The sequence below is a fragment of the Mobula birostris genome, chromosome 12 (assembly GCF_030028105.1).
Source record: "Mobula birostris isolate sMobBir1 chromosome 12, sMobBir1.hap1, whole genome shotgun sequence".
Classification (NCBI taxonomy): Eukaryota; Metazoa; Chordata; class Chondrichthyes; order Myliobatiformes; family Myliobatidae; genus Mobula; species Mobula birostris.
Window position 1 is genome coordinate 47,064,713 of NC_092381.1, and position 21,878 is coordinate 47,086,590.

The following is a 21,878-nucleotide window of genomic DNA, read 5'->3' on the forward strand; positions in this document are numbered from 1 at the left end:
ATTACTTCCTCTTGTTGCAATTGTGCCTCATGTAGATTTGCTTTGGGATCTTTGGAGAATAGATAATAGAGCAAATAAAGCATATCTTGTTCATGCTGGTCTGCAGCTTCAGATGCAATCAGGACATTAGCCACGTATTATATAATAGTCAAATCAATGGCTGCCAAATCTCTCAAACGATAAGACAGTGGGACTGTTGTGGAGCCCTTGTGGTCACCTTGCCCACTGGTATTGTTGACAATCAACTGTAAAAGTCAATCACAGTTGACATTCAGGTGCTAGTGACGAGAATCCACTGGGCACATCAATAATTGTAATCAACTGATGTGATGGCCTCAGGACATTGAAAACAGTTGATGGATCAATACATTGATTAACAATGGTTTAAGCTTCAGTCCTGTGTGTCATCACTCTCCTGATCTTTATTGGAGAAGGCTGTGACATAGCTGTCCATCCTATTGTTCTATTACTATCGGTCTTACTCAAGTCACTAGGGGTGCTGTAGAATCCATGCCATGTTCATTCTGTAATTCTTTGGAGTTCAGATGGTATCGCTGTCTCAGGAGACTGTCCACTGTCAGCAGTAATTCCTCGGTGCTTAGATAGTGTCGCTGTCTCTGGGGGCTGTTTGATGTGGGCTGCAATTCCTCGGCACAGCTTCAGAAGTTGGTGTTTCCCAGAGTGGACTACCAGCAATAACATCACTAGCAGCGCACTTGCAGAGTCATGCACTGAAATCATGGCTGAGCTTTCTCATTTTGTTTTAGTTTGCATCCGAGCTCTGCATAATGCACTTCAAATAAATTACTGTGTTGTTCTTTCACTTGCTTGCTTAATGCAATTATTTGCTCTTTAGACTCTTTAAACTGTCTCGATCATTGTTAATAAACATAATATTGTTGGTAAACTATATCAAACAGATATTTTATTCAGGTAAGGGCTCTTAGTCTGTTCCACGACTTTGGCCATTGTTTTGAATCGATCTTAATTTGTATGTACTTTTCATCACTTTGACCGCAATCTCAAAATCTTAATAATTGTAACCAAATTGATTGACCCAGCAACCAAATAGAATACAGAACCAATATTTTTACTAGGTACAGGTGTCCCCCGCTTTTCGAATGTTTGCTGTACGAAACCTCACTGTTACGAAAGACCTACATTAGTACCCTGTTTTCGCTTCCAGAAGGTGTTTTCACTGTTATGAAAAAAAGCAGTGTGCGATAAAAAAATCAGCGCGCGCCCCAAGCAGCCGCTCTGCCCCGGATTCGAAACAGCATTGCTTTAACATGAGCCTGTGAACAGCCATTTGCAAGATGAGTTCTATGGTATCGGAAAAGCCTAAAAGAGCTCGTAAGGGTGTTACACTTAGTGTAAAACTAGACATAATTAAGCGTTTTGATCGTGGTGAACAAAGTAAGGACAAAATGAGTTTGGCTTGTGGAAGCTGACGAACATGATGATGAACAGGTTTTGGCATCCCACAACCAAGAACTGACAGATGAAGAGCTGATGCAATTGGAAGAAAAAAGGATAACAATCGAAACTGAATGAGTAACGATAAAGTACGACTTTAATTTTGAAAGTGTATGTCGGTTTAGGGGATATTTGCAGGATGGTTTGAGTCCTTATTAAAGAACTGTGTGATAGAAAAATGCGCGAGGCTCAGCAGTCAAGCAAGCCTTCCACATCAGCCACAGCAGACGACGAACCTCGACCTTCGACATCGAGGCAGGCATCGAAGATGAGCTGCCTGCTCTAATGGAAACAGACGACAAGATGACACCCCAGTGTCCCACCACCCCAAACACCAGGCCATGGACAGATATCGATTCGCGGAGAATGCAACGGTAGCTGGGAGGCACACAGAACATCTTTAAGAAAAAAGTCGAAATAAACATGCTAATTAATTAGGTGCCGCCAACACGTAATTGTCGGCCCAGATCTAAGGCGATGCAATCGGCAATCGGCACTGATCTGGGCCAACAATTACATGTCCAGCAGCACCTAATTAATTAGCATGTTTGTTTCGGCTTTTTTCTTAAAGATGTGCTGGATGCCTCCCAGCTACCGCTGGATCCCTGTGTGCTTCACGGCAATGTATCGGAGGGTGGGGGCCACTGCACCACCCAGCCTGCGACGACTCAGTCTAACACACCATCATCAGTGTGCTTGGTGTTGTCTTCCCAATTCCAGTAAGTGATACTACACTGTACATACATTATTTCTACTTTATATCAGCTGTGTATTTTTACGTGTTATTTGGTATGATTTGGCAGCTTCATAGCTTAAAGGTTACTGGAGAGAGTGTTCTTGCCAACAGCACTTGTGTGAGATTTTCTGCCAACGGCGCTTGCGTGAGATTTTTGCTACGGAGAACAGTTCAGTAATGATTGTGGAAATATATTTCTACTTTATATAGGCTGTGTATCATTCCTGCTTTTACTATATGTTACTGTTATTTTAGGTTTTGTGTGTTATTTGGCATGATTTGGTAGGTTATTTTTGGGTCTGCGAACTCTCACAAAATTTTCCCATGTAAGTAAATGGTAATTGCTTTTTCGCTTTACGACATTTCGGCTTACGAACCGTTTCATAGGAACGCTCTACCTTCAGATGGCGGGGGAAACCTGTACCGAAATAGATAGTTGTACGACTGAAGTAGATCGTGACTGAATAAGTTACAGCTGAGTAGTTTGCAACCGATATTTTCTTGTTCTCTTTTAAATAGCAATGCAGCAGTGCTCAATCCTAATTTCCATCTGATATCCGAAGGCAGAACCCATTTTTCTCTCAGGCAACAGAGGAAGAGTGGAAGTTCTTACCCTTTTGTTTAGGTGTCAAAAACTCCCCCTTTGTCTTCAAATGTTCTGAGTCCTAAACTTCAGAATCCTCCCGACTATGCCACATTTTGATTCTGATGTTTTAATCAAAAGTTCTTTTAGAAGTCAAGAAAGAGGCACAAAACTTGCTACTTCACAATTGTTTTCTTAAGCATTGATAGAACAAAGGAAGTGGACAGAACAGACAGTGATAGATGTCTACTAAGCTAACAGAGGGACAAAGGAACCAAGAACTAAGAATAAGATGATGCTGCTTTGTGTTTAGCTATTTTACACCCATAGATAAGGAACAATTCCATTTAACTTTATGGATAAGAGTTAACCAATTAGAAAGTCATTATTCAAATGACGCAGAACAAAGAAGTTTGCAGAGCTTACTACAAGTATACTTTGCATAACCACTAGAGAAATATTAAACTTGCATATACAGAACATACTCCAGACATTAAGAAACAGAATGATCAGTCACTTTTACACGATTATATAAGATACAAGCAGATAATTTGTTTTTAAACTGCCAAGGAAATGTCAATGCAAGTCTAATCTAAGAACTAAATAGTCACATCCAACAGAATAGACTACCAAACATGCTTAGCAATGAAAAATGTGGCAGCACATAAATTACAAATTACCCAAGGGACACAAAGCAGAGTGATGGTGAATGTTGATTTTTTGTATGGAGTAGACATACAAAAATGTTCACCACAAGCTGGTATTTGAACTGGATGTTAAGTACTTGGTTGCAACAGACACAATGAGGACAATGAAAAGCTTCAAGCTCCTGAAGTGGTTTGACAGAAGAATATGCATCAGAATCTGGTTTAGTATCACCGGCATCAGCAAAATTTGTTGTCTTTGCAGCAGCAGTACAATGTAATACATAACAGACAAAAAACATGAATTACAATAAGTATTTATATATTAAATAGTTCAATTAAATAAGTAGTGCAAAAATAAAAATAAAAAAGTAGCGAAGTGGTGTTCGCGGGTTCAATGTCCATTCAGAAATTGAATGACTGAAGGGAAGAAGCTGTTTCTGAATCATTGAGTGTGTGCCTTCAGGCTCCTGTACCTCCTGACAATGCCAGCAATGAGAACAGGGCATGTCTTGGGTGATGGGAGTACTTAATGATGGATGCTGCCTTTTTGAGGCATTGCTCCTTGAAGATGTTCTGGATACTAGTGCACATGATATTCTGGAGGCTAGTACACATGATGGACCTGACTAATCTTACAAGTCTCTGCAGCTCATTCTGATCCTGTGCAGTAGCCCACCCATAACAGACAGTTAGAATGCTCTCCACAGTACATCTGTAGAAATTTGCAAGTGTCTTTGGTGACATACAAAATCTCCTCAAACTCCGAATGAAATACATCTGCTGTCATGCCTTCTTTAGATCTGCTTCAATATGTTGGGCCCAGGATAGTTTCTCAGAGATATTGACACCTAGAAACTTGAAATTGCTCACTCTTTCCCTCAATGAAGTCTGGTATGTGTTCCCCTGCTTTATCCTTTCTCAACTCCACAATCAGTTATTTGTTCTTATTGACATTGTTGCTGCAACACCACTCAACCAGCTGATACATCTTGCTCCTGTACGCCATCTCGTCACCATCTGAAATTCTGCCAATAGGCAAATACATTTAAATAAAGAGGGGTAAGTAATAATATATCTTTGCAGCAAAAACAGTTAGTGCAAGAACTAAGAGACTTGTATATTGGTGCAAAAATTTTGAAGGTGGCAGTTTAGACTGAAAATAAAAACCAGTCCATGTTTTATTCATACAGTCAGAGAATACAAAAACTGGGACATACTGTACAAACTCTGAGGCCATCTCAAGGAAAATTTGGTGTAGTGGTAATTAACACTGGATCAGTAATCCAGAGACCCAATTATATGGTGAGTTCAAATCCCACCATGGCAGATGGTGAATTTGAATTCAATAAAAATATCTGATGACCATGAAATCATGTTGATTGTCATAAAAAACCATCTGGTTCACTACTGTCCTTTAGTGGAGCAATCCTACCTGGTCTGGCCTATGTGTGACTCAGACCCATGGCAACGTGGTTGATTCTTAAATGCCCTCTGAAATGGCCTAGCAAGCCATTAAGTTGAATACAACCGCTAAGAAGAAAATAGTAAGTAATGAACCCGGACGGATCACCTGGCATCGACCTAGGCACTGGAAGTGACAATGGCAAAACCAGCCTTGTTGACCATGCAAAGTCCTCCTTACTAACATCTGGTGACTTGTGCCAAAGTCAAGCAATAGCCTGACGTAGTTGTACTGACAGAATCATACCTTACCATTAACATTCCGGACTCCATCATCACCATTCTTGGATATGCACTGTCCCCCAGCAGGACAGACCTAACAGAGGTGGTGGCACAGTGGTAGACAGTAGACAGGCAGTTGCCCTGACATCTCCGAACATCAACTCTGGACCCCATGTGGTCTCATAATACTAGGTTAAACATGGGCCAGGAAACCTCCTGCTGATTACCAAGTCCCGTCCTCCCTCAGCTGATGAATGAGTACTTCTCCATGTTGAGCAGCACTTGGAGAAGGCATTGAGGGTGGCAAGGGCACAGAACGTACTCTGGGTGGGGAACTTCATTGTCCATCACCAAGAGTGTCTCAGCAGTACCACCACAGACCAAGCTCTAGACTGGGACTACAGCAAGTGGTGAGGGAACCAACACAAGGGAAAAATACGCTTGACCTTATCTCACCAATCTGCCTGCCACAGAAGCATCTGTCCATGACAGCATTGGTAGAAGTGACCACCGCACAGTATTTGTGGAGTCTAAATCCTGTCTCCACATTGAAGAAACCCTCCACCGCATTGTGTGACACTACCACCGTGCTAAATGGGATAGACTTCAAAGTCTGGGCATGTATGAGGTGCTGTGGGCCATCAGCAGCAGCAGAATTGAACTCAACTACAATCTGTAACCTCATGGCCCAGTATATCCCCCACTCTAACATTCCCACCAGGCCAGGGGATCAACCTTGGTTCAATGAAGAGTACAGGAGGCATGCCGAGAACAACACCAGGCATACCTCAATATGAGGCATCACCCTGGTGAAGCCACAATACAGGGCTACTCTCATGCCAAACACCATCAGCAGCAAGTAGTACACAGAGCTAAATGGTCTCACAACCAATGGATCAGATCTAAGCTCTGTAGTCCTGCCACACGATGGTGGACCATCAAACTACTTACTCGAGGAGGCGGCTCCACAAATATCCCCAACCTCAGTGATAGAGGAGCCCGGCACACCTGTGCAAATGACAAGGCTGAGGCATTTACAACAATCTTCAGTCAGAAGTGCCAAGTAGATGATCTGGCTCGACCTCCCCAGAAGTCCCCAGCATCCTAGATGTCAGCATGCAGTCAATCCGATTCACTCCACTTGCTATCAAGAAACAGCTGAAAGCACTGGAAATTACAAAGGCTATGGGCCCAGACAAAATCCCGGCAACAGTCCTGAAGACTTGTGCTCCAGAACCTACTGTGTCACTAGCCAAGCTGTTCCAGTACAGCAGCAGTCCCAACTACCGGGCTGCAGAGCATGTGCTACCAGGCCGTGAGGAAACGATATGATTTGGCAATATGAGTCATCTGCACCTTTCCTCAATCCCTGTCACACCCACTGTTGAATGCACGCGAGGTCACTACCTGCGCGTCATCCATGTCAGCGCGGGAAGAAGATCAACTTCTTGAGCTTGCAAATGACGGCAGGTTGAAAAGTATGTTTGACATAACATCTCTGCCGGCATTCCGGATCAAAGTCAAGGCCAAGTATCCTGAGATAGCCACGAAAGCACTGAAAACGTTGCTTCCATTTCTAACATATCTCTGCAATGAATGCAAAGAAAACTAAATTGCTGAATCAACTGGACATAAGGAACCCCCTTCGAGTATCGCTGTCTCCCATCATCCCTCGATGGGACCGTCTTGTTGCAGGGAAACAAGCCCAGGGCTCCCACTGATTCAGCGATATTAGTGTGTTACAACGATTTTATATATTCATATGGGGAAAATATGTGCTGTGTGTTTAATATTAAATTCGTTAGATAATCCCTTTTAGAAACGAAATTGAGTGTATTAGCCACTTATCACCTATATTCTGGTCGTGATTAACATCCCCCCCACCCGAACAGAATCGCCAAAAATGATTTGTAGAAAAAAATCAGCGCACGTACACACATGCGCAGGTCACACATGCGCACTGGTGCCTGCGCAAGGCTTCATTGTCATGGTAGTCTTTCTTGGGGTAAACACAACATATTTGACTGCTACTCTTGTCCGTTGGCAACCCTACCCCCCTCCCCCCACCGGTCGGCCAATCCGCAAGAATACTGTCAATAATAAACCGGTCCGCAGTGCAAAAAAGTTTGGGGACCCCTGCAGTACAGCTGCAACACCGGCATCTACCCAGCAATGTGGAAAATTGCCCAGGCGTCTCCTGTACACAACAAACAGGACAAGTCCAACCCAGCCAATTACCGCCTTCTCAGCCTGCTCACAATCATCAGCAAAGTAATGAAGAGGTCATTAACAGTACTATCATGCAGCACCTACTCAGCAATAACCTGCTTACAGATGCCCAGTCTGGGTTCTGTCAAGGACACTCAGCTCCCGACCTCAACACCTCCTTGGTCCAAACAAAGAGTTCAATAGCAGAGGTGAGGTGAGAGTGACAGCCCTCGACATCAAGGCAGCTTTGCCCGAGCTAGAATGGAGTCAATGGGAATTAGGGGGAAAACCCTCCACTGGTTGGAACCATACTTGGCACAAAGGAAGATGGTTGTGGTGGTTGGAGGTCAGTTGTCTCCCTAACAGCACTGTGGGTGTACCTACACCTCGGGGATTGCAGCAGTTCAATAAGACAGCTCATCATCACCTTCACAAGGGCACCTAGGGATAGGTAATAAATTTTGGCTTAGATGGTGACGCCCACATCCCTGTAAATGAATAAATTTCTTAAAACGTTTAGCTAAAATTGGTATATAATGTTCAATTTGGAACTCTACTTTTTAGAAAGGTATGGAAGGCACAGAAAACAGTATACAGAAAAATAGAATTAGTAATTCCAGGGATGAGGGATTTCAGTTCCATGAGAGATGAGGGATTAGAAAAAAAATTGAGGAGCAATGTGAGAACATACATACTATAGCCATTACAAAGCCATTACAAGTAGTTGCTTTTATACAATTATATAAAAGCAGACAATGAATTGCTAAATTGCAAGGATAATTGCTAAACTGATCCCATATATGCTCCACAAGTTTAAAATCCCAGGACCCTCCTTTGTGCATTATACTTATGCCTCTGCACCTAGTCATCCAGATGAAGAACAGGAAATAATAACATAAGCAACACACATGAAAGTTGCTGGTGAACTTTAATAATAACATAATCTGTCTCAAGATTACACAAGTTTCAATAAAATACTTGGCAAATGAAACAAAAAAGTTTCCCAACTCCCACTTCCCCTGTAGTGTACAGAAAATTATGTCCCTTGAGGTTGATTATAAAATACATTCACCTCCTTTGCTAGGCAGAACTCAACCCCATGCAGTTGAAACTCATGTGTGACATCTACTGATCAAGTTTGGTTTGATTCACTCTAAAACTGGTAAATTTGTTAAAAACTTTGTTTTATTATATGTATTTTAAATAATTTTTAAAAATTGAGATACAGCACGTAACAGGCCTTCCTGGCTTTTTGAGCCACACTGCCTAGCAAACCCCAACAACCCCCAATTTAACCCTAGTATAATCATGGGACAATTTACAATGACCAATTAACCTACTAACTGGTGTGTCTTTGGACTGTGGGAGGAAAAGATTCTTAGAGATAGGATCTATGGGCATTTAGGGAATCGTGGTCTGATCAGGGACAGTCAGCATGGCTTTGTGAAGGGCAGATCGTGTCTAACAAGCCTGATAGAGTTCTTTGAGGAGGTGACCAGGCATATAGATGAGGGTAGTGCAGTGGATGTGATCCACCTGGATTTTAGTAAGGCACTTGACAAGGTTCCACATGGTAGGCTTATTCAGAAAGTCAGAAGGCATGGGATCCAGGGAAGTTTGGCCAGGTGGATTCAGAATTGGCTTGCCTGCAGAAGGCAGAGGGTGGTGGTGGAGGGAGTACATTCAGATTGGAGGATTGTGACTAGTGGTGTCCCACAAGGATCTGTTCTGGGACCTCTACTTTTCGTGATTTTTATTAATGACCTGGATGTGGGGGTAGAAGGGTGGGTTAGCAAGTTTGCAGACGACACAAAGGTTGGTGGTGTTGTAGATAGTGTAAAGGATTGTTGAAAATTGCAGAGAGACATTGATAGGATGCAGAAGTGGACTGGGAAGTGGCAGATGGAGTTCAACCCAGAGAAGTGTGAGGTGGTGCACTTTAGAAGGACAAACTCCAAGGCAGAGTACAACGTAAATGGTAGGATACTTGGTAGTGTGGAGGAGCAGAGGGATCTCGGGGTACATGTCCACAGATCCCTGAAAGTTGCCTCACAGGTGGATAGGGTAGTTAAGAAAGCTTATGGGGTGTTAGCTTTCATAAGTCGAGGGATAGAGTTTAAGAGTCGCTATGTAATGCTGCAGCTCTATAAAACTCTGGTTAGGCCACACTTGGAGTACTGTGTCCAGTTCTGGTCGCCTCACTATAGGAAGGATGTGGAAGCATTGGAAAGGGTACAGAGGAGATTTACCAGGATGCTGCCTGGTTTAGAGAGTATGCATTATGATCAGAGATTAAGGGAGCTAGGGCTTTACTCTTTGGAGAGGAGGAGGATGAGAGAAGACATAATACAGGTGTACAAGATAATAAGAGGAATAGATAGAATGGATAGCCGGCACCTCTTCCCCAGGGCTCCACTGCTCAATACAAGAGAACATGGCTTTAAGGTAAGGGGTGGGAAGTTCAAGGGGGATATTAGAGGAAGGTTTGTTACTCAGAGAGTGGTTGGTGCGTGGAATGCACTGCCTGAGTCAGTGGTGGAGGCAGATACACCAGTGAAGTTTAAGAGACTACTGGACAGGTATATGCAGGAATTTAAGGTGGGGGCTTATATGGGAGGCAGGGTTTGAGGGTCAGCACAACATTGTGGGCTGAAGGGCCTGTACTGTGCTGTACTATTCTATGTTCTGAACCGGAGCACCAGGAGAAAACCTATACATTCCATGGTGAGGTCATACAGAGGACACTGGGATTGAACTCTGAATTCCAAAGCCCCAAGCCAGAATAGCTTCACGCTCTCAACTACGTTACCATGGCACCCCTTGAAGTTATGAGGGTTATGATACCCTCTTCAATATAAAGTCACACCTCAGCACATAAAGCTCAATATTCATGCACCACCTGCAACCAGATCACCAAAAGTCACACCACATTCAGGGCTTTAACCCAAAATGTTGACAATTCCTTTTACCTCCACAGATGCTATTTGACATGCTGAGTTCCACCAGTACATTGTTCAATCAGTCCACGTTGAGTATTTCAGTCTCTTCATCATCACGCTTTATTGCTCCCTATGTTTTGACATGGGTGAGCTTGGGTTGACCACATTGTATATATGGACTCAGGTACACTCCCTTGCCTAATGCACGAGATTGTCAGGTGGGGAAGTGAAGCTGGTGAGTAGTTAACATAGTACAGGTCGACCTTCACTAATCCAACTACCTGTAATCCAGTTCCTTCGATAATTCGGCACTGATTATGCTTAATGTGATCCTTCTATAATTCGGCATTTTCACTAATCCGACACTCCTCAGGTCCCAATGGTGCCGGATTAGTGAAGGTCAACCTGTATTAGGAAACCTGCACAAGATACTTACTTGGATTCTTATAAATGTAATGCATAGAAACAGGCCTTAAACTTTGTAGTTATTCTTCAAGTAGGTCATCACTAAAGCATATTTAGTGACTCCAGCCTGAAGAAGGCAAGAGAAAATAACAAGAGATGGAATGAAGAAGAAAGAAATCCACACCAGCAGAGCATGGGAAGGGGATGAGGAAATAATGGGGGATGAACAGACCTGTCAATAGGAACTACAACACTTCATGATCCCCTGGCATTCTAGCTCAACCCCTTTCTCCAAGGGGCATTCTTTTGCAGCAAACTTAGTAGATACTGTTTCAATTTCAACAATCAATCCTTATTTTGTGCTAGTTTTCCTCCTCTGAAATACACATGTCCAACACATTCCCTTAAGAAAATGTTCTTTAAACATCGCAAGAAAACATGGCCGGTACCTCCCATTATTCCTCCTCACTCTTCAAGCAACTAGTCTTATGCTCTAAGACCTCAGCTTTTTCTTCCAGATATGCTGTTTTCCCATAAAGAATGCATTAAATTCTTATAGCAAGTGATTTTTACATTAATCTCAAAGTTAAGAAATGCCCAAAAGCATCAGGCTTACAACTCTTGGCAACTTTAAAACATTTGTAGAAATGTACAACCAACCGAAAATTAAACAATTCAACTGCAAACAGTAGACAATCTCTTTGAATGATAGTAGGCCATTGTGTATAAGTGGATTTGGGGCCAAGCAGAAAAAGCCGAGGATGCAGGAATGGTAGATTTTCTCCAGTACAAAAAATGAGTTTAGTAGTACAAGGTTAAAGAAAGTATTAGCTGGAGCGTCCAGTCCCAGAAAAACTTACTGGTTGACTAACAATTTCCAACAGTACATATGCCTTCCTTATGATGACTATACTTACATGCAAATGGCCTCACCAATATTGTGGGTGAGGCAACTGCACCAAAAATGTGAACCTGTATATTAGATACTCAAAGATACTCTTACTAACTACATTGGTTCCTTACAGGTGTTGGCAATGTCCTTCTTGCTGATCAGCTTGCTTCTGACACCTGTCTGCTCTTTGAAGTTTAGAGATTAGAAATGAGCAAGTCAAATGCATTGCATTTGATATCCTAATCAATGAGTGAATAGACTATTCTCGTTAAATTCAGCAGGATCAACATCTTACTGTTTATCTATGTTTTCAAGCTGACAAGCTCGACTCCTATCTTGTCAGTTATCCAGGCCAATATGCCAATTAGATGACAGATTTGGGCAAACACATGAGAACTAAATTTTGACCCAAAAGGTTGTTGAAAGCTTGTAAACTTTACTTCTTCTCATTTGCAAATTAACAATTTGAGGAAAGCATCATCTCCTCCCAGTCTAAGCAGCCCACCTTGAGTAAAAATCAAAATCTCTTTCCCCAAAATATTACCAATGAATCTTTTCATTTTCTTATGCAACAATCCAAGTGTCATACTGCTTCAGTATCATAGGGTCAACCTCTGGAATGCACATCAGTCATAATACTACACTGGAACTGCATTCGACAGCAGTTATTTTTAGTCTATGAGCTTTAAAAGCTTAACTTCTTCAGTACTTTTCTACTGGAAGCGATGTAGAAATTGATTCCCATAGACACGTAGTATTTTACATCAAAATCCAATAAAAACTCACCCTGAGCTGCAGAGTATGACGTAGAATAGTTTCTTCTAACGCATGAATCCACTGCTCTCTCTCATCAGCATCACGGGCTGTAAAAATATACAAGATTGGAAATTTTGATAAAACAATAATGGAGCCAATAGAAATGGAAGCCTTATAATACTATTAATTAACTTCTTTCCAAAATACTAGATCATTCATTGTCTTTGCAATTTAAACCTCATGAAATTTTGGCCCTTTGAAGCATGGATTTCTTTTCCCCAAGAATCTCTGCTAGTCATTTTTCCATTGATCTTGAATCAAATCGATCTTAAAAATATTCAGCAATGACCTTACAAAGACAGCTGCTGGCAGAGAGATTTTACAATAATTATACAACATATGTAATCATTAAAGCACCTTATAATGTGACCCTCCCCTTCATAACTTTAAAGTTTATTTGTGCAAAATCTATTTGCTATATCTTCTATATCACCCATGGGTTAATTTTTTTCAAATTTTTCTTACTGACCAAAGACAACATAGAAAATAGATGCAGGAGTAGGCCGTTCCGCCCTTTTAGCCTGCACCTCCTACAGACAGTTCACAAAACTACTCACTTAACTACTTCTTTCAAATATGATTCTGCTACTAAGCTTTTATGTGCGACTGGAACCCATGATATACATTTTGACCATGTGTTTTCAGGCTGATTGAACAATCTGACACCTTGCTGTCTCCTAGGTCAGGGGTTCCCAACAGTTTTGCACCGCGGACCGGTTTAATATTGACAATATTCTTACGGACCGACCGACTGGGGGGTGGGGGACGTGTGGGAGGTAGGGTTGCCAATCGACAAGAGTAGCAGTCAAATACGGAACACTTGTGTTTACCCTGAGAAAGACTACCATGACCATGAAGCCTTGTGCGGGCACCTGTTTGCACATGCATGTATGTACCGATTTTTTTCTACAAATCGTTTTTGGCAATTCTGTTCAGTGAAACTACACTGTACGTACATTATTTCTACTTTATATAGGCTTTTACTATATGTTAGTGTTATTTTAGGTTTTGTGTGTTATTTGGTATGAATTGGTAGGTTTTTTTGGGTCTGGGAGCACTCAAAATTTTTTCCTATATAAATTAATGATAATTGCTTCTTTGCTTTTCGCCTTTTCGGCACGAAAAGTTTCATAGGAACGCTCTACCTTAGCAGGGGAAATACGGGACATGGGCGGTCCCATGTGGGACAAACCAATTTAGCCCAATATATGGGATGTCCCGGCTAATACAGGACAGTTGGCAACCCTGGGGTGGGGGGGGGGGGGGGGTGTTAATCACAACCGGAATACAGGTGATAAGTCAACTACGTCACTTATAAGTGGCTAATACACTCAATTTCGTTTCTAAAAGGGTTTATCTAACAAATTTAATATCAAACACACAGCGCATAATTTCCTCCCATGAATATAGGGATAAGTCAATTGTAAGTCACTTATGTCAATAACATCATAACATTTTAAGTAACGTTTGGATATTAAACACACAGCACATATTTTCCTCATATGAACATATAAAATCAATATTGAGTCAACATCAGACACTGACTTACACAGTTTAAAACAATACATAGACTCCATTATTCCAAAGAAAAGTTGCAGTTTCTACCCTGATGTTTCACCAGTTTGTAATAGATGTAAATCTGTGAACAGTAACTTGTCACATTCATTCTGCTCATGTTGTAAGCTTTATGCATACTGGAAAAGTATTTTTCACTGTTTCTCTGAGGCTTTTGGGAAGTGGTGGGAACCAGACCCACTCATAGCCATCCTTGGAGCAACAAGCTCCCTATCTTCAGCCAGTATGAATGAAAATATGGCTGTATTATTTAGAATGGTGATTGCTAAGTTAATCCTGTAAATGTGGAAAATGGACTCTGTACCTACGTATAATCTGTGGCTAAGAGAACTGGCAAATACTTCACATTTGGAGAGACTGAGACTATATAATGAGGACAGAGGGGATATCTTTGAAAGGATATGGGGCCCTGTATTGGACTTTCTCAAGGGGTGAGGACTGAGGTTTTCTGGTGTGGTGCACCTCTGTTGTGTTATGTTTACTTTTCCCTTTATATTTTTCTCCCTTTTGCTGCTCAATATTTAATTTCATTTTGTTATGGTTGTGGTTTTTGTGGATGTGCTGTATTTTTTTTGTTTGTAATAAATAAAATAAATAATTTTTAAAAAATCATCGCAACACACCAATATCACTGAATCAGTGGGAGCCCTGGGCTTGTTTCCCTGCAACAAGACGGTCCTATCGAGGGGTGATGGGAGACAGCGATACTCGAAGGGGGTTCCTTATGTCCAGTCTATTCCGCAATTTAGTTTTCATTGCATTCATTGCAGAAAACCCCGCTTCACAGAGATATGTTGGAAATGGAAGCAACGTTTTCAGTGCTTTTGCGGCTATCTCAGGATACTTAGCTTTGACTTTGATCCAGAATGCCGGCAGAGATGTTATGTCAAACATACTTTTCAGACCGCCGTCATTTGCAAGCTTGAGGAGTTGATCTTCTTCCCGTGCTGACATGGATGACGCGTGCAGAATGACTTTGCATGCGTTCAAGTTCAACAGTGTGTGACAGGGAATGAGGAAAGGTGCAGAAATCATATTGTTTCCTCGCAGCCCGGTAGCACATGCTTTGGGGACCACTGTCCTAGGTAGTTTGGTGAGGCTTCGAGTGGAGTGTGCAGCCAGGAGGCCAAGAAACCTGGAGACAGGATTTGAGACCATGATCGACCCCATTTCGCACAGAATAAAGCATTGAGCAAGATTAAAGTCAATGAGGATGAGAGCTGAAGACGAGCAGGTGTTCAGCGCCATCTGCCTGCGTTTGACTGGTCTCCCTCTCCGTCTCACTCAATATTGTCAGACTCTTGGATCTTGGGCAAGATTTAATCGAAATGCGGTTGGTGGATTGTACTCTGCAGTTCATGTAATATGTGTTTCTGGTTACTCTTTTTTATTGCTATTTTGTATGATTTTGACCAGGGCGGCTAGCTCTACAGCCTGCAGCAAATGAACGGCACAGCGCTAAATTGAACTGAACTAAACTGAATATTCCTAGACTGCTTCCATGCCTCTGTTGCTTCATGTTTTATATTCTGTTTTTCACTCATTATTTGTTATTTGTATGATCTGTTTTTTTTAAATAAGCACGTTAGGTTTTTGTTTCTTTGAATGAGTTCCATGGCTTTCTTTGTTTCATGGCTGTCTGCGAAGACGAATCTCAGGGTTGTATACTGCACACATACTTTGATTACAAATGTATCTTGAATCTTTTAACCTTCAAATTCAGTGGTTCCAAACTGAAATTTCCAAAACTTTGAAGGCTGCATGGGGAGTCATAGTTTTTTTTTTAATTGCATCACCTATGGGTTTCCTGCAGGTCATTACAACCAAGGAAGCACATTCTTTTTTAATTTTATTTGTTTACATGCTTCGTGTATCACTGATGCAAAAGAGGCACATATCCCTGATGCACCTGGGACTCTAAATGCCATGATGAAACAGAGATGAGCTGCCTTCTTAAACACTGATGATGCATATTACTATAGAAGAGCCAAAATACACAAGTTCCACATAACAACAGCTTTATAGCACAGAAACAGGTGTTTCAGCCCATATCCATACCAAATGTTGCACCAATATACAGTATACCAGCACCATTTACTCACATCAGTTCCCTAACCTTTGGTACTTGCAACACACACAGAATGCTGGAGGAGCTCAGCAGGCCAGGCAGCATCAATGGAAAAGAGTAATGTCAACATTTCATGATGAAACCAAGTACCTGCCAAGATCCTTTTCAAATGTAATGAGAATACTTGCTTCCACTACACTACCAGGCAGCACATTCTGGACTCCACAAACTCTGGGCCCAGCATGAAATTGCAATTATTTGGAGGATGCAATCTTTGATTGCATTGTACGAAGGCAGTTCATTATATGCACTACGTATCTGCAGTGATTTTAGAAACATAGAAAACCTACAGCACAATACAGGCCCTTCAGCCCACAATGCTGTGCCAAACATGTACTTACTTTAGAAATTATCTACAGTTACCCATAGCCCTCTATTTTTCTGAGCTCCATGTACCTATCCAGGAGTCTCTTAAAAGACCCTATTGTATTCGCCTCCACCACCGTCGCTGGCAGCCCATTCCACGCACTCAGCCCTATTAGGTTACCTCTCATCCTCCATCGCTCCAAGGAGAAAAGGCCAAGTTCACTCAACCTATTCTCATAAGGCACGCTCCCCAATCCAGGCAACATCCTTGTAAATCTCCTCTGCACCATTTTTATGGCTTCCACATCCTTCCTGTAGTGAGGTGACCAGAACTGAGAACAGTACTCCAAGTTGGGTCTGACCAGGGTGCTGTATAGCTGTAACATTACCTCTCGGCTCTTGAACTCAATCTTACGGTTGATGAAGGCCAAAACACTGTATGCCTTCTTAACCACACAGTCAACTTGCGCAGCAGCTTTGAGTGTCCTATGGACTCGGACCCCAAGGTCCCTCTGATCCTCCACACTGCCAAGAGTCTTACCATTAATACTGTACTCTACCATCATATTTGACCAACCAAAATGAATCATCTCAGACTTATATTGGTTGAACTCCATCTGCCACTTCTCAGCCCAGTTTTTCATCCTATTCATGTCCCCTGTAACCTCTGACAGCCCTCCATACTATCCACAACATCCCCAACCTTTGTGTCATCAGCAAATTTACTAACCCTCATCACTTCCTCATCAAGGTCATTTATAAAAATCACGAAGAGAAGGAGTCCCAGAACAGATCCCTGAGGCACACCACTGGTTACCAACCTCCATGCAGAATATGACCCATCTACAACCACTCTTTGCCTTCTGTGGGCAAGCCAATTCTGGATCCAGAAAGCAAGGTCCCCTTGGATCCCATGCCTCCTTACTTTCTCAATAAGCCTTGCATGGGGTACCTTATCAAATGCCTTACTGAAATCCATATACACTACCTCCAGTGCTCTACCTTCATCAATGTGTTTCATCACATCCTCAAAAAATTCAATCAGGCTTGTAAGGCACAACCTACCTTTCACAAAGCCATGCTGACTATTCCTAATCATATTATGCCTCTCCAAATATTCATAAATACTGCCCCTCAGGATCTTCTCCATCAACTTACCAACCACTGAGATAAGACTCACTGGTCTATAATTTCCATTGCTATCTCTACTCCCTTTCTTGAATAAGGGAACAACATCACCAACCCTCCAATCCTCTGGAACCTCTCCCATCCCCATTGATGATGCAAGGATCATTGCCAGAGGCTCAGCAACCTCCTCCATCACCTCCCATAGTAGCCTGGGGTATATCCCATCCAGTCCCGGTGATTTATCCAACTTGATGCTTTCCAAAAGCTCCAGCACATCCTCTTTCTTAACATCTATATGCTCAAGCTTTTCAGTCCGCCCTAAGTCATCCCCACAATCGCTCAAACAGGAGTACTTATTGTTAAGGTGATGAAGTTTTGAGGAATTGGGGGATGTAAGAAATGATTCTCGGACTCTTGTAAATATCTGGTTAAAATTAAGTGCCAGCTTGTGGGTGCTCTGTTCTGGATAGTGTGCAAAGTTTGTCCTTCGCTGAGGAATCTGCCTTCAGCTCATTTTGATTAATGACTCACAGCTGTCCCTTCAGAATAATATGGGGGCTGGATTTACACAGGTTGCACACACCATGCCTTACGGTCTTGCACCACTGAACTAAGTTCCCTCCTTGTTCTGGAGCTGCTCTAGCCTATGGTCAGGCCACACTTAGATCCCCTCCAGTTCGCCTACCAGCCCCGACTAGGAGTTGAGGATGCCATCGTCTACCCGCTGAACCGTGTCTACGCCCACCTGGACAAGCCAGTGAGCACTATGAGGGTCATGTTTTTTGACTTCTCCAGTGCGTTCAACACCATCCGCCCTGCTCTGCTGGGGGAGAAGCTGACAGCGATGTAGGTGGATGCTTCCCTGGTATCATGGATTCTTGATTACCTGACTGGCAGACCACAGTACGTGTGCCTGCAACATTGTGTGTCCAACAGAGTGATCAGCAGCACTGGGGCTCCACAGGGGACTGTCTTGTCTCTCTTTCTCTTCACCATTTACACCTCGGACTTCAACTACTGCACAGAGTCTTGTCACCTTCAGAAGTTTTCAGATGACTCTGCCATAGTTGGATGCATCAGCAAGAGAGATGAGGTTGAGTACAGGGCTATAGTAGGAAACTTTGTCACATGGTGTGAGCAGAATTATCTGCAGCTTAATGTGAAAAAGACTAAGGAGCTGGTGGTAGACCTGAGGAGAGCTAAGGTACCGGTAACCCGTTTCCATCCGGGGGTCAGTGTGGACATGGTGGAGGATTACAAATACCTGGGAATACGAATTGACAATAAACTGGACTGGTCAAAGAACACTGAGGCTGTCTAGAAGAAGGGTCAGAGCCATCTCTATTTCCTGAGGAGACTGAGGTCCTTTAACATCTGCCGGATGATGCTGAGGATGTTCTACAAGTCCGTGGTGGCCAGTGCTATCATGTTTGCTGTTGTGTGCTGGGGCAGCAGGCTGAAGGTAGCAGACACCAACAGAATCAACAAACTCATTCGTAAGGCCAGTGATGTTGTGGGGATGGAACTGGACTCTCTGACGGTGGTGTCTGAAAAGAGGATGCTGTCTAAGTTGCATGCCATCTTGGTCAATGTCTCCCATCCACTACATACTACTGGGTGGGCACAGCAGTACATTCAGACGGAGACTCATTCCACCGAGATGCAGCACTGAGCGTCATAGGAAGTCATTCCTGCCTGTAGCCGTCAAACTTTACAACTCCTCCCTTGGAGGGTCAGACATCCTGAGCCGATAGGCTTGTCCTGGACTTATTTCATAATTTCCTGGCATAATTTACATATTACTATTTAACTATTTATCACTATTTTCTATTACTATTCTATTACTATTTATTATTTCTATGACTATTACTATTTACCAATAGTAATATTACTATTTCTATTACTATTTATTATTTATGGTGCAACTGTAACGAAAACCAATTTCCCCCAGGATCAATAAAGTATGACTATGATTATGAAAGAGAATAACTGATAAGGTTTGGACAGAACATTCATTTGTAATTAAAACTTTGATTTAGTAGACTCTCTTATCTAAGTAATTAAGTTTTGCTTCAACAGACCTGGTGAAGATACCAGTTTCTGTATGCTCTTTGTTTCACTAGATCTGTAAATTATAACATTTCTGCATGTTAGACAGAAGTTTCTCATGGGGGGGGAGGAAAGAGGGGGAAGAGGGGGGGAGGGGGAGGGGGGGAAGAGGGGGGAGGGGGGGAAGAGGGGGGAGGGGGGGAAGAGGGGAAGAGGGGGGGAAGAGGGGGGAGGGGGGAAGGGGGGAAGAGGGGGGAGGGGGGGAAGAGGGGGGAGGGGGGGAAGAGGGGGGAGGGGGGGAAGAGGGGGGAGGGGGGGAAGAGGGGGGAGGGGGGGAAGAGGGGGGAGGGGGGGAAGAGGGGGGAGGGGGGGGAAGAGGGGGGAGGGGGGGAAGAGGGGGGAGGGGGGAAGATTCTGTCTCTCTGATGCTTGGCTCCGAGCTTCTCGCTGGCTGAGCTGGAACAAATAAACTGGTGAAAGAATAAAGTAAAGAACGGTATGTGGTGTGGTTATTGGTCAGACGAATTTAAGTTTACAAAGGAGGGCAGCCACAGGGGTACTCTCCAGTATCTGACTCTTGCCCTTCCCTCTCCTGACTGTTTACCCACTTTTCTGTCTCCCCGAGACCCTGGTGTGACTACGTGCCTATAGCTCCTATCACCTCCTCTCACCTCCTCATTTTCCCTGACCAGACCATTATGTACACAGCATGAACTCTGTCGATAATTATTAGGAACTAATACAGTTTTATAGCACTATGGTATAGTCCTAAATTGTTCTGTATTTTATTTAAGTACACTATTTTTACACAGATTGTCCTTTTTTATAGCTTTTTAATATAACCATATAACAATTACAGCACAGAAACAGGCCATCTCGGCTCTTCTAGTCCGTGCTGAAATGATTTCCATGAAACTGACTAATTGAAGCAGCCACTTAATTGGGCCAAAGTGCACTGGTCCCAATGTGTCCCAATTAACCAGAATCCATTGCATTTATCTCTTCATTATGTTAGTAGCTTCACTTGACTGATAGCAACTTTGTGATTTGGACTAGAATGCACAAGTCCTTCAATTGTCTGTCATTCAAAATGTTTCTTCCACATACAAGTTCTAACTTCAGACTTATAACAGATTGTGTAATTGCTTCAGTTCCCATCACTTACACTGCAGAATCAATCTGAACAATTAATATCATGTCATCATGATAGGCCTAGCGCAGGAGCAATACAGGTATTTAGCTGGATAGAGAGAAATGGCCAAGAGTGATTTATGATCAGGTTTGTAAAGAAATTTAAACTTGTTTTAGCCTCTTCTTTTAAAAATCTCAGCATCACAGGCAAGACCAGTATTTACCACACATTAATTTTTCTTGATGGTAAACTGAATTCTTGAACTACTGCAAATCTCTCATGAAGGTATTTCCACAGTTGAGTAGAGAGTATAAAAGAATTTGCAATACATTCCCACTTTAGGACAACTTGCAATTCAGAGGGAATCCTGCGAGCAACAATGTTTCCAGTACTTGCTGTCCTTAGTTGTTAAAGTTGCTGGTTTGGAAGGTGATGCCATACTGAATGCATAATCATCAGCGGATTACCTTCACTTCTGACCTTATGGTGGTAAGTAATTCATTAAGTGAACTACTGCAGTGGTATCTTGGAGTTGGATTGATTGACCTTTACATCATGACCACTTTATTTTAAAATCAAGTTATGACTAACTAGGTAAGATTTTTGGCCTTGATACGACTCAAGCTATACAAATGCTTCACTTAATCAATGAAATCATAAGTAATCACTTTTAACTCCTCTATTTGCACCAAGGCTATAATAAGGTCCGGTACACAGTAGAACTGGTAAAACTTAGAGTGCTGATAAGCAGGTTTATTGGTGCAGTGCTGTTTTAAAATATTGCTGAAAACACCTTCAATCACTTTTGCTAATCAGTAAGCAGTAATTAGCTGGATAGGATTTAAAGATTTTGATTTTCTTCCATATAATTGACACAACTATAAACCTTTGCATGCAATTTGAATGTTCCTGAATCACTTTGAAATTTAAAAATATTTGCATTTCTAAGTGCTTAGAGCAGTTGAGGCACAGGGAGTGACAGTGCATCAGCTTCCAGAAGTACTTCATTGCTTTACAAGTGGAACTGATTCAGCCACAGCCCACTCACCCCACGGCAACATTCAGCTACACAAGTTCCAACTTCTGTCTATTACCTTGCTACTGAGAAATAGGAAATATTACCTGCATCATGAAACTAACACAATTATCCACACTACAGAAGTTTGGGAGATCCT

General features: G+C 42.4%; 1 protein-coding gene across 2 annotated transcripts in view; it reads right to left on the reverse strand.

The window, feature by feature from the left end:
- osbpl9 (oxysterol binding protein-like 9) overlaps window positions 1–21,878 on the reverse strand; it is a 201,180-nt gene that overhangs the window by 123,101 nt on the left and 56,201 nt on the right. For both annotated transcript variants that reach the window (XM_072273759.1, XM_072273758.1), the window contains exon 4: window positions 12,356–12,432. In XM_072273759.1, the coding sequence (XP_072129860.1) occupies window positions 12,356–12,432 (77 nt within the window). The remainder of the gene's footprint in view (window positions 1–12,355; window positions 12,433–21,878) is intronic.